This window comes from Cucumis melo, chromosome 2 (genome assembly GCF_025177605.1).
Source record: "Cucumis melo cultivar AY chromosome 2, USDA_Cmelo_AY_1.0, whole genome shotgun sequence".
In the NCBI taxonomy this organism is placed as follows: Eukaryota; Viridiplantae; Streptophyta; class Magnoliopsida; order Cucurbitales; family Cucurbitaceae; genus Cucumis; species Cucumis melo.
In genome coordinates, this window is record NC_066858.1 from 17,188,400 (window position 1) to 17,201,930 (window position 13,531).

A 13,531-nucleotide genomic window follows, 5' to 3' on the forward strand; every position below is an offset into this window, starting at 1 on the left:
AAATTAATCTTAATTCTAAGCTAACTATGAACTTATGTTCAAATGATATTATTCTTAGAACTGCATATGTGAGGGTAGCTCAACGGCGCTGGCCCAATAAGCCTCCAATTTCAGGTGTAAGATCGAGGGATGGTTAGGAACGTAAGGTGCAAGACAAAATTCACTCATACCCGTTTTAGGTTTAGTAGATAGGTTGTTCCATTAAGAGTTGAATCCAAGTCTTGAACAAGGGATCCCACCCTCTTATTGGCCCGAGAGAAATTCAGTTTATAGGTTGGACCTTAAACCAATTATTCAATAGTGGATCGGTGGTTTTAAGGAACAAGATGTAGTCTCGGGGGTAAAATGGTATTTTGAGCCAGCCAAGGTTACGAATAACCTATGAAGGATTAACTTATTGATCATTGTTATATCAAATGAACACAATTATATCTATAGTGAGGGGAATGCAACTACGAAACTTTAGTGGAATGACCTGTTAGTTAACGAATGTTAATTAGCTCGATCTAAAAGGGTTTAGCCAATTAATCTCGGATTGTTGGAGCCTATGATCTATAGGTCCATTAGGTTCCCCTACTAACTCATATGGAATTAACTTAGAACAATATGTTTGAGTGATTCGAATGGTTCGAATTAGGTAAAGAGAGAGAGATCGACGAATATATGTTCCAATTATTCACATCGAAGTAGTGTATTCTTTCATAAGGTGTAATCTATACCACATATACAAGACATCATAATCTAGTGGTCGCGGACACGTGCTTGAATAGATGGTCACGTCACTTTTTTCCTGCTCCATTAGGAACCTATTTGGAATGTTTTAAGAATACAATGTGTTTTCAAAAATGCATTTCCATTTAAACACTTTTCTAAATTCTCTTTAAAATAAAAACACACATGTATTTGGCAACTTTTTTTCAAAAGTGTTATTAGGTAAAAATTGTTTGATTTGTTATACACTACAAGAAAATGGAGGTCTCCCGACGCACAAAAACATCGGGAGATATATGAAGCCCGTTGAAAACGCATAATCCGCGTTGAAAATAGTGTCGGGGGAAATGAGTCAAGAGAGGCTCTCCCAACGCACAAAATATAATGTCGGGAGATTCTTGACATCTTCTGACGCACAAAATAGAGCGTCGGGAGATGTCAAGGGATCTCCCGACGCACAAATACAGCGTCGGGAGATCCTCTATTTTTAAAAAAAATACCTTCCATTATTAAATGGAAGATTTTTTTTTTTTTGCAAAACTGAGAATGAGATCTAAACAAATGAATGGAAAAATTAGCAATCAACATTATTGATACATAGTTTAAACATAAAGAACAATAACAAAATAACAAAATCAACAACAATAACAAAAAATTTACACCGGAAGGGAGGACTGAGAACATAAAGAACAATAACAAAAAATCAACATAACAAAACAAAATTTACACAATCAACAACAAATCCACAATAAAATGAACATAGTTTAAACATTATTGATACAAATCCACAAAATAATCACAAGTTTAATTATATTTCTAATACCTAAACCAAAATAAAGAAAGAAAAAAAAAAGAGATTGACTTACCGACGACGAGAAGCGGTGGGAGAATGTGAAGATCGGACGACGGAGATTGACGGCGAAGATCGGATGGTGGATGACAACGGAAATCTTCTTCCTCTTTTGGAAGTTTGAAATTTCTCTCTCTCTCTTTCTCATTTTTCGACTTCCTTTCAGATTTGTCGAACAAATTTGAAAAACGGGTTTTAAAGAGGAACTCTTGACGCCGTTGGAGAAGTTAAATATATTTAAAAAAATTATAAACTTCTTCCAACGCCATTATGTACGGCGTCGAAAGAAGTTAAATATATTTAAAAATTATAAACTTCTCCCGACGTCGTTATGTACGACGTCGGGAGAAGTTAAATAAATTGAAAAAATTATAGACATCTCCCGACACTATGAACCACCAATGGCGTTGGAATCTCTGATTACTCCCGACGACGTCCCCGACGCCATGCAGGATGCATCGGGAAAATCTATCTAACATAATTAATGTGAAAATTTTCGACTGATAGTTTCTGACGCGTGCATGGGGCGTTAGGATAATTTGTTATTCCCGACGCTATTCACCCCAACGTCGAAAAAAGTTCTTTTACCCGACGTGTAAAAAGTGGCATCGGGATAAGACGTATTTTTTGACGTCGTTTCTTCCGATGTCTTTTTGTGCATCGAAAAAACATTGATTTCTTGTAGTGATATACTAAAAGCATTTTTATGACTTCAAATAATGATAAAGGAATTTGTTTATTGCGGTTTCAATAGAAGTTGGCTAATAATTAAGGATGGTGGTTGGAGGGGGTAGAAGGTAATCGACGATGGTCACTTCAAAATGATAACTAGCGATTGGCGACAATGATTGTTAAAAGTCAGTCGATTGCTTTCATTGAAAAAATGGTTGTTAGTCGATTGCTTTCATTGAAAAAATGGTTGTTAGTCGATTGCTTTCATTGAAAAAATGGTTGTTGGCAATTGGATGGCAATGAACATCAAAAAACGGTCGACAAAGTTGGTCTGCAATAGTCACCAAAAAGGTCAATGAAAGTAAATAGATAATGATTACAAAAAAAAAATGATTAAAGAAAGTCGACAAACAATGGTCATTGAACAAGAACCAACAAAAGCTGGTTGGCAACTGTCACAAAAAATGGTTGTCGGTAGTGGCCAACAACTATTATCGAAAACTGGAGATTAAAGCTTACCGACAATGATCATCGAAAATAGTCGACAAAAGTTGTCGATAACGGTTCCTAAAAAGGGTCGCTTAAAGTAGGCTAACAACGGTCATTGAACAATGGTCATCGATAATTAGCCAATAATTGTTATCGAAAAATAAATGATGAAAGTTGGTCAGTAATGGTTACAAAAAAATGTCACGAAACTTGACTGACAATGGTCAATGAAAATAGACGATGAAAGTTAGCCAACAACAGTCGACAAAAGTTGACTGACAATGGTCGTTGAACAATGATCGATGAAAGTTGGTTGACAACAATCACCAATAAATGATAAATGAAGGTTCATTGACAACAATTAATGAACAACAATGAACAAAAGTTAATCGATATCGCTCCCTGAAAAATGATAAAAAATAGTTGGCCAGCCACGATCACTAAAAATCCAGTGAAAGTTAACAAACATCGCTCACCTAAAAACAATTGACAAAAGTTGACCAAAAACGATCAACAAAAAGTGATTGACAAAAGTTAACCAATAAGATTCACCAAAAAACGGTGGACAAAAGTTAGCCAGCCACAGTTGTTAAAAAGCAGTCTATGGAAGTTGGTTGGTGACAATGTTGAAAAACAATAACTAGAGATTGACTCACAACAATTAATTGGAAACATTTCTCAAAAGCTGGCCTATAACGATTATTAAAAAATGGTAGTTGGAAGTTGACCAATGATGGTCACCGAAAATAGATGTTGGAGGTTAGTTGATAGCAGTTGTGGAAAAAGGAACACAAAAGTTGATTGTCCTCGGTCAACAAAAAATGTCATTGAAAGTTTGTTGACAACAAATGTCATAAAGTGGACATCGAAAACCTGTGATAAAATTAAAGGATGTGAGCGGTAGTTATTAAAAAATGATCCTTGAAAATTGCTAGATGGTAGATATCGAAAAACATTCTTCAAAAGGTTATCGATGATGATTGATGGAAGGAAAGTATCAGAGGTTGATCGAAAGCGGTTGTCAGAAAAACAATAGGCGAAATTTGACTATCAGCGATCAACGAAAAACAGTAACTAGAGAAACGATGATTGGAGATTTGCCGACAACGATTGATGGTGGTCAATAGTTGTCATGTGAAAATCACTAGAAAACGAGACTCAAAGTTTAGCAATGGCGATTATTGTAAAGTTGTTGTCGAAGGTTGGCTGAGAGCGATTGTGGAGAAAATAAAAGACAAAAATTGGCTATTGAAAATCGTGTGAAAAATGGTGGTAAGAGGTTCACCGATGACGATTGCTAGAAACGATGATTGATGTTGGTTGGCGACAGTCTGCGGATGTCACGTCTTGCCCCAAATCTCTTCATGCTATCATGAGAAGGTATGACCGTCTAGACGTTTAGTGCGAATCTCTTCACAAGATAGCACACAGAACGCCTAGTGAGCGAAATAAAGACAACATCAAATATAACGCGAGATGAGAACTTATATTTGCAGAATAACATAGACTTCATTGAAATTTTCCCAAAAGTACATTTAGAACGTTTACAAGAGTTTCATCAAACTGAAAATATTTACAAGTTTTAAAACAACTTGACTGCTTGCCTAACTCTACATGCTAACAAGTTAACAGTGATCACTACCAAGATGATGCAATAACATATGGCACAATAGGCAATTAAGACGACAAGGTGAACACTGGGTATCCTTTGCTACCTAGGAGAGGGGAAAAAAACATTTGATAGGTTAGATAAAAACGTCTAGTAAGATGGGTCTTTTACCAACACCTTTAATGAAATCACCTTCTCGTATAAAGCATGTAACTCATTTCATGAAACCAAGTGATATGAATAGTTATGTGTTTCAATAAGTAAACATTAAGCTCAAATCAAATCATTTCAATACGTTAGGCGATTTACACGATCCCCAATATCATTAACAAACAATGGTAAATCATTTTATATCGCAAAAGAATGTATCTCACATAATGAATCATATAAGTCATATCGCAAAATCAATCTACATATTGAATTATATCTTTATACCATTTCCTTAGCTCAAGCGTTTACCATACTCTTTTGCTGGGTTGCGGCTGTCTGGAGTAATCTCAACGCAACAACAATTCACCATCAATTTCATCACGTGTCTTCCAATGCCAGATCACACATCAAACAATGGGCTTCCCATATCGAATCACACAGCAAGTATGAGGCATCTTATTCCATATAACACAAAAAGAACAGGGTATCTTATCCCAGATCACATAACAAAAATAAAGCATCACACACCAGAATATACAGCAAGTGTGAGGCATCTCATCGCATAGGGTACCAAACGTAATCTCATTACATCATTCCATTTCATTTCAAGCTCAATTCATTTATTAATCAAATGCATTTCAAGTAATTGAGAACATAAGAGTTCAATAGGCAAGTATATATAAAATGTCTTCTTACATCATCCACCAAATATGCAAATATATATAAAATATCTTCTTACATCATCCACTAAATGGGTCATTGACACTAATGTCACCTCTCATACGATAGGTAATTCTAACTTGTTTTTTTACACCTTTGTCCCTTGTCTCATCCCGATCTATCACTTTAATAGGTAGATAAACCTCCTCTGTGCTTGGATCTGACACCATTACTCTCACCCCATACCTTTCTTTATCCTCTATATTACCTTTGCCTCAAGTTCCTTCAATTTAATTTCTATTAGCCAACTTACTCGTGATCTTAACTGTTTTTTTTTTTGTTATCGCTTGTTTCAGGTTCATTGTTGGTAAAGGACATGAATCGGGGACCTTTAAATTTTTACCACCCAATACGAAAAGTTGTAGCTTGTTCAGTAGTTGTCAAACCGAGTATAACTCCATTGGCATACCAACGTGTGTTTGTAACAAGAGATCTATGGTTCAAATCCATCTCCCCTCTATTGTACTAACAAAGCTTTTGGTTTTAGATAATTTTTTCTAAGATAAGGTTTGGAGTTTTTTTTAATAATATTGTTTTAAAAAATAATGTAAAAAATGAGGTAGGAGGAAAAATATCGATAAAAATAAGGTAGTGAAGTCATGGACCCTAGTCGTGAATAGTTGTCACTCACTCTCAACTTCTTTATTCACCTTTTCATTTTTCTTTATTTATATAAATATATATATTAAATATCCCAACCTCCAAATTCCATTCCTAAAAATATCTTACTTTATTAAATTAACATCACCTTCCCAATTTTAATTTATTTTTCTTCCTTTATTAATTTTTCATATACATGTTTGATGTTTTTCTAATTTATTTTTTTCCATTCTTTATTAATCTTTCATATATATGTTTAATATTTTCAAATTTTAGATGTAAGTTTTAAAATTTCTTTTCTATTTAGCTATAATTATTTTATATTTGATATTTACATGTTTAGTTTAATTTTGAATTTTAAACTGTTCAATATTTAAATTTATATATTATGTTTATCTTTCAAATTTAAATTTTGAATATATTTATTTGTATATTTTCTAAAGTTTAAATTTCAAAGTTTAAATTTTGCAATATGCATGTGTTGAATAAGAAATTTTGGAACCAATCACAAATTAAATTTAAAAGACAAATTGGTCAATTTTGATGATGCCACATGTCTTTACTATGACAATTGATCAAATTAATTATTTTGGTTCAATTAAATATTATTTACTTGGGCTAAAATTAAAAAAAATAGAGAAATTGCATAAGATGACATTTTTTTTTTAAAAAGCTCATATCACATCTTTTTTGCATATTGCAAATATGAAAAATATGATGGCTATCAGATGGTTATCGTAGGGTTACCGGAGGACTATCAGATGGTTATCAAAGGGCTATCAAATGATTATCTGCTTTTAAATTTGTTACTTTTGCAATTAAAAAAAATATAATTACACGGGCTCTATTTTCATAATTTTTTTTACTATTCTTGTAAAAGCCCCCAAAATAATAAGCTTAATTTAGCGCAAATGTTAAATATGATCCAAATCCATGTAATTGAACCCATGGATTTGGTCCATGGACCAACTAGGCCCAAGACCATAAAAACCCACTAGAGAACTCTATACAGAGGATCCTTAGCTTCTGAGGTCGACTACCCTTCTTTGAAGATACAAGCTTTTTTTCCAAGACTCCAACTTCAAGAATATCATGTGCTATATGCTTCCTCAAATCAAGCGTAAGCATTCGATCAAATTCTAGATATCGAACCACATCACATCAAATCAATATAAATATAATATCAACACAAGTTCAACTCCACGAATCAAATTTCTCCAGTAAATACATCCAAATAAATCATTTCGAAAAATAGTGTTTAATTGAGACGTTACTTTTCCCTGCATTCCAATTCACTTGAAAACTATATATTCCAATAGTTCCTCTTTTATACTAATTCTGGTTAGATTTGAAAGGAAAAGTCAACTCCTTTGCCCTAATTTTTAATTTTTAAATGAAGAGAACTCCTCTATTTTATGGAGTTCTCTAATGGTTTTTATGGGTTTGGGCTTAGTCCATGGACCAGACCCTGACCCTAATTAGTTAGATTTGGACATTATTTAGCATGTGAGCTAACTTAAGTATATTTTTAGGCTTAATTGGACTTTAGCACAAAGAATAATATTTAATTAGACAAAAAATAATTAGTTTGATCCAAAAATGATGAAAACACTTGACAATCGGGATTAGTCAATTTATGTTTTTAATTTCGATAGGGATACATATCAATGGTTAATTAGTTCTAAATTCAATTATTTTTAAATTCGTCACTAATTTGATAAATGCATGACAATTTGTAATTGAACCAAAATTTGTCATTCCACAACCCTTATTTACTATATTCAACTTTTTAATTGTATACAATTGGTTTTTGATTTTATGAGTGGGCCCCTGGATTGCTAATGCAAGAAGTCATTGCCTACATTTACTTTTATGTAATTTTATTTCAATTTTTTAGTTATCACCTTTATGTATTGTTCTTTAGTTTAATTAGTTAATTAGTCATACCAAGTAAGTATAAACAATACATCAACTTATTTGTTTATGTTGAGGTTAAGAAGCAATTGATCTTCTGGATGTTTGCAACAAGGAGGTCTGTAACAACTCATCATTCTTAGAAAACTTCTCAATATCAAATTACTATAAAAAAACGACTATTAAACACTATAAACTAATAATTTCAATTTTGTATTAAAATCATTTTTACCATCCACATTTTTTTTCTACTTTTTATAGTATATTATTGTCGAGTTGGTCGATAAAGTTAGTCGTTGGAGATGAACAACAAAGTTGGTGGTTGGAGTTAGAGTTTTGCTATTCTTGATTACCTAAGGTGAATGTTGAAATTGATGTTAAAAGTGGTTGTCGTTGAAGTTGAATATCAAATGTGACTTTTGTTGAAGTTTATCGTAGGGTAAGATGATTGTTGAAGTTGATCAAATCAAAGAAAGAGTGAAATTATATACGAAAGAATTCCAATACTCTATTTCTCAACTTCATGAACCAAAAACGACCTAAAACTTTATTTTATTGGTGGATAATACAAGTATCTGGTTGGCCTTGAGAATGTTGATTGCATATAAGCTTCGGTTGTTGATATTTAGTGAAGTTAAGAGGAAGAATGAAATAAAATTTAAACGTAAGGTATCTATGCAATTTAACAAATTTAAATATGAAGAGACCATGGAGTGCAAAATAATAATCACGGGAATAGCCAGAAAAGATTAATTAAAAGACGTATAGAAAGAGAAAGAGAAAGAGAAAGAGAAAGAGAAAGAGAAACGCACGTGCTTTTCACGTGTCATTTCCCAAGAAAACGTTTCAACTTCCAAGGAACCAATCTCAATCCACCCTCGCTGTACACAACAACTCCGTGAATTTCTCCGTAGCATTTTCCGGCAAGCAAATGCATACCAGCATTGACCCGTTCGATTCCCTCGTACCTTCCGGCAGGAATACACAAACCTGCGGCGTCGGAGATAGATCTATTGGACCTGCATACACCGGTCTTCCCCATCCAAAGTCCGCACCTTCATAGATCGAAAACCTAGTCCACTGCGTTATCGTCAATTTCCCCCCAAATTCCAATCTCCTTGGCCTATCCATTTCAATGTAATCCACCGTCGATTTCACATACTCTTCCGACACTTTATTCCTCGCCTCACGAACCAATCGGGTCGTCTTCGATAGACCGCCATTAACGAGCTCCGATACGGTGCTCGTAACGCAGGGGAGACAGAGTACGTTACCGTAGAACCCGTTTTTCAATGGTGGGTTTTCGAGTTTCTGCCGAGCATTGACGGAAAACGTAAGCCGGAGTGTGTAATCCACTGGTTTAACATCTAGGGCTTTCACCCATGACCTCCAAACATGCGCGGCCATGGCGTCGAACGTTGAGCAGGCCGACATGTCGTCTGGTTGGGCATTAGATTTTAACCAGAGTTGGAACTCGCGGCTGATTCGGTAACATCGTTGAACGGGTTTTGATTGCCAGAGTGTCATCGTCAGGGTCGAGCCATCGTCGATTCTCATGAACTCAACGTGTGGGAATTTCACAATTGGTGGATCACGAGGCTTGAAAAACTCTCGGTCCCAACATGGATCTGGGTTTGTTATGAGCCTGCCTGATTTGGCTGTGGCAGCCCAGGCGCTTAGGAATTGCATCGCGCCAAGGCCATCGCAAATGCAATGGCAGAGTCTCAAGCCTAAGCTGAAACCCCCACATTTGAAAAGGGTAACTTGTGCTATAAGCAATGGCATTTCAAGTACTTTGTATGGCTCTTCATTAGGGAACTTAAAGATCAATGGCTCCCATGCTGGGTTTGGAACCGTTATATTCCCTAAACTGTTCAATGTTATGTCAGAATGAGCTTCTACCATTAAAGCTCCTTGTTCTGATCCGAAAAACACTTCCACCTTCCCATTTTTCGTCTCTCTGAGCCTACCTGAAAAAGGGTAATAAGGAACTAAAACAAGAGAAAGTGCATCTCGAAGCATCTCTGTTACCGGCTTCTCGCGGGACTTGATGCTGTTCAACTCGTAAAAGTAGACCGTGGGAGTGAAAACACGGGCACCGACGACATCGTCAAGGTTAGAGAGGTAAAGAGAGTCGCCGTCTGCCGTAGGGATAGGGCCCGCCGGCATGATTTGAATCATACGGTTAATGGTTACAGGGATATCCATGTGAGGAATATGGAGCTCTTGAACCCACGGTGGAGCCATGAGAGAAAGGTGAAGAAACAAGTGATGGTGTTAGGAAGCATTTGTAGAAGAAGAGTGACGTTTTTACTGAGGCATGCAAAGAAAGTTTGAGGTAAAATATGAAGGCTGGATTTTAAAGTTCTGTTGGTGGGTAGCAGGTTATACTGACATTGTTCGTGTTGTGATAAAATAGACGACCAGTATCTTTGTTAATTTTTTGTTGAAAACATGAAACATGATGTGCAAGAAGTTGTAAATTTTAAATACATTCCATTCAGATAAAGATAACGAATGCAGATGGCAATTAAACGAATAAATGAAACACACATTTCCTTAAATATGATTTTTTTTTGACAAAGAATCAACAAAGTTGAAAAAAACAACACAACGGGAGCACTGTTGTCGAATTTAAAAGACTTAACAATCAACATTCTGAATGACAAAACCATAGATCTTTCGTTTTAACCTTTCCACCTTTTCTTTCAAAGGATCATCTCGTTTTGAAACTACACGGTCCAACCAGTCATTAACTCTCTTCAACTGAGATAAAACTGATGCAATGGAGCCACGATTTGGTATTGGAGGCGACGTTTTGACGGCATCTCCAGAGCTTTCACTAAAGACCTTTGAACCGGCATCGAGGGAATCCTCAACAAACTTGAGAAACCAAAGCTTCATCTCAGACTGCAACTCCATAGCAAGCTCTACTGTCTCTTTCATTTCATGACCTCTTGTCCATTGAACCATATTGGAATTGGGAAGTGAAGAGCCCTCCATAGTTTGGTTTTTCGATACGCTTTTGCGCAAGATGGTTGCTGGGCTATTGTCTTGACCGGTGAGAAGTGAGACAATCTCAAGGTTAGTGGCCAAAGCGGCATCAACCCAAAGAGAGGCAGGTTGGGCAGGTTTCGATCGCTCCGGCGAGTTAATTATACTGGGCTTCTTGTTGCCACTCCGACTGGCAAAAAGTGATTCGGCAATCTCAGTCGATTTGACTACATCGTTATAGATTATGAAGAACTGATCCACCACATGCAAAAGGTCTCCAGTCTTGTGTGTAGAGGAAAGTTCTGAAAACATGCTGGAATGAAGGAATGAAACGGAAGTTTATACATATCAATTCAATTCAATTCAGTTCAGTTATAACATTCATTATTTAAGACATTAAAAGTGAAAAGGTGGGGGTAATACCTTAAGCTCCTTATGATCGATTCAGTAGAAATTGCCTCTTCTAATGCTTCAGCTGCAGCTATAGAAGCAATATCTCTCCTTTGCATAGCATCCTGATAACATCAAATAATACAAATAAAACATTAGCCAAAGAATATTATTTAAGTAAACATTTCTTTCATAGTTTTTCATATAAAGTCCATTTAAAACAACTCATTAAGTCACTAAGCTCAATTCAAACCTTCGCTAGTTTAACAAGATTTGGAGGAGCTGCATCAACTAGAACACTGCCATCAGTCCATTTCTTATCATGAACAGTAATTCCAAGACCCGAAAATTTTCTCTCATCTGGAACCTCGCACTCAGATGGACTGAATGACTTCTTTCTTTCTTTTCTTTGTGCCTCCTCACTCTTGGGTCTATGATCATTTGCATCGCTCAATCTTCTTGAAATGGCAGCCTATATAATATAACACGTTACGGAATAGACAAATAATGAATAAGAAAACTTTAAATAATGGAGAATCGACGCATAAATTCCATGGTTTTATTAAGAGAGAAGAACAATTTAATTAGTGAGGATGTTCTAAAAATACAAAATAATCGACTTAGAGTTCTAAATCATGTAAAATTTGAGAAGGGAAAAACATCCAATTTAACTAAGTTCTAGTAACCAATAATGTATGATAATTGTACCTGTGTGCGAAGAATTGCTTGAAGATCTGGCTTGTTTTTTGAAACCCCACCATCTCTCTGCTCCTCAGAGGTAGAAGAGGCAGTTGATTGGTCATCCCAACTCTTCCTATTCGATTTTGCAGACCCAACAAGTGCCTCAGAAACCTTAGAAATTCCAGCAGCAATGTTATTCATCTTCTTCTTGCTTGCTGAATCCGCGACTGCCAAAAGAGGAGAGACCTTCAAACCCCCTGATAGCCTTCTTGCTGGAGAAAGAGAAGCTCTTCGTACACTAGGAGAAGCCTGTCTCCTCCCATTTGGGGATGGCTGTCGATACCTCGAAGGAACAATAATGGCGGCTTCCTTCGAACTCACCCGATTCTCTTCACGAGCAGCTACCAAACTTGGAACAACAGTTTTCGACGGCACTGGAGAAGCCGACCTCTTCCCCTTTCCAGCCGGAGAAGGATCTCGCTCAACCACCGGCACATTCTTCTTTCCAACTGACATAGATCTTTTACCTCCTGCCGGAGAAGAATACCTCTGAGGCTTATGGGGAGCTTTGGTTTCTTCTGTACTTCCCTTATTTTCAATCTGTAAATTATCTCGAGGAGCTAGGGCTTGTCTTCCTCTACCATTTCCAGTCTTCGAATTACTCTTCGATTCCTTAATTTGAGGTTCCTCCAATTTTTGATTCGAGGACAATGCCGCAATCGGGTCAGCCGATTGATCCGATTCCATCACAGGTTGAATCACAAACTCCCTCTTAGAAGCCGAAATCCTTGCAATTAGAAGCTCAGGGCTTCCAACAGATGCTTGTCGCCCTGGAATTGGACGAATACCGCAAACGCGAGGGATCGGTGTGTCGAATTCAAAGCGGTCAACGTAAACGAATTGGCCAAGATGCAACCGATTCGAGAGGATGAGATCCGTTTCGCGTTCGGAGAGGGAGACGTAAGTGGAATTGAGGGAATCGGATAGCTGGATGTAGAATCCACGATTGGGCCATAGTTCGGAACCAGCGAGGGCTGGAACGATGCCTATGACTTGGAGAAGAGCAGAACGGTGGTCGCCAGTGACTCTGGTGTTGGAATTCATGGCCTGAAGGAGCTTCAAGAGGATTCCGGGAGTGAGAGAAGCCATGGCGGATTGTGGAATGAGGAAGAGGAGTGAAGTTCAAACAAAGGTAAGTATAGAAATGAGGGAAGAGAGGAATTTGGCCGTTACGAGTCGATGAGATTCAAATTTGAAATTCAAATTTCAGGTGTGTTTTCATTTTTCACTTATCCGCACTGTGAACTTTTGAATTTGGTTACTGCTGTACTGTTACCGTTAACTTGTTTATAGGCCGGCGACTCGCTCAAGGTGTTCTCTAGTCAAAGGCAGTTAAGGAAGTCCAAACTTCTTTTCCTATTTTTTTATAATTACTAAAATATTTAGTTCTAAATATTTCATGTTTATCCTTTTGTCGATTTTTTTCCATCGTCTTTCTTTTCTTTTTCTCTTGTTATTTTTTTCCATCATTTTTTTCCTTCTCTTCTTTAGGCTATTTACATTAGGGTAATCAAATGTATTTTTTTCGCTGCGATTTCTTTTCATCGTCTTTCTTCTTTTCCTTTTTTTTTACGTTACCAAAGATTGCGTATAAAAAATCTTGAAAAAAATCATTTAAATTGAAGTAGCCAAATGTAGAGGATCATGTAAAAAATAAAATAAATGATCGTATAGCAAAAGAATTAAAAAAA

General features: G+C 36.3%; 2 protein-coding genes across 2 annotated transcripts; both read right to left on the bottom strand.

The window, feature by feature from the left end:
- Positions 1–8,344: 8,344 nt before the first annotated feature.
- Positions 8,345–10,273, bottom strand: LOC103501534 (alcohol acyl transferase 1 allele RGa). Its single transcript, XM_008465136.3, has one exon. The coding sequence runs from the start codon at positions 9,960–9,962 to the stop codon at positions 8,583–8,585; it is 1,380 nt and encodes a 459-aa protein (XP_008463358.1). The 5' UTR covers positions 9,963–10,273; the 3' UTR covers positions 8,345–8,582.
- On the bottom strand, positions 9,979–13,072 carry LOC103501535 (uncharacterized). The gene is made up of 4 exons (XM_008465137.3): positions 11,808–13,072; positions 11,353–11,571; positions 11,133–11,224; positions 9,979–11,022 (listed from the first exon to the last, which is right to left on the bottom strand). The coding sequence occupies exons 1-4, from the start codon at positions 12,927–12,929 to the stop codon at positions 10,359–10,361; spliced, it is 2,097 nt and encodes a 698-aa protein (XP_008463359.1). The 5' UTR covers positions 12,930–13,072; the 3' UTR covers positions 9,979–10,358.
- Between the last annotated feature and the right edge of the window lie 459 nt (positions 13,073–13,531).

Coding starts and splice junctions, on each gene's coding strand:
- LOC103501535 (XM_008465137.3), bottom strand. CDS start 12,929: ATGGCTTCTCTCACTCCCGGAATCCTCTTGAAGCTCCTTCAGGCCATG. Junction 11,572..11,807: donor AAGCAATTCTTCGCACACAG/GTACAATTATCA, acceptor TATATTATATAG/GCTGCCATTTCAAGAAGATT. Junction 11,225..11,352: donor ATCTTGTTAAACTAGCGAAG/GTTTGAATTGAG, acceptor TGATGTTATCAG/GATGCTATGCAAAGGAGAGA.
- LOC103501534 (XM_008465136.3), bottom strand. CDS start 9,962: ATGGCTCCACCGTGGGTTCAAGAGCTCCATATTCCTCACATGGATATC.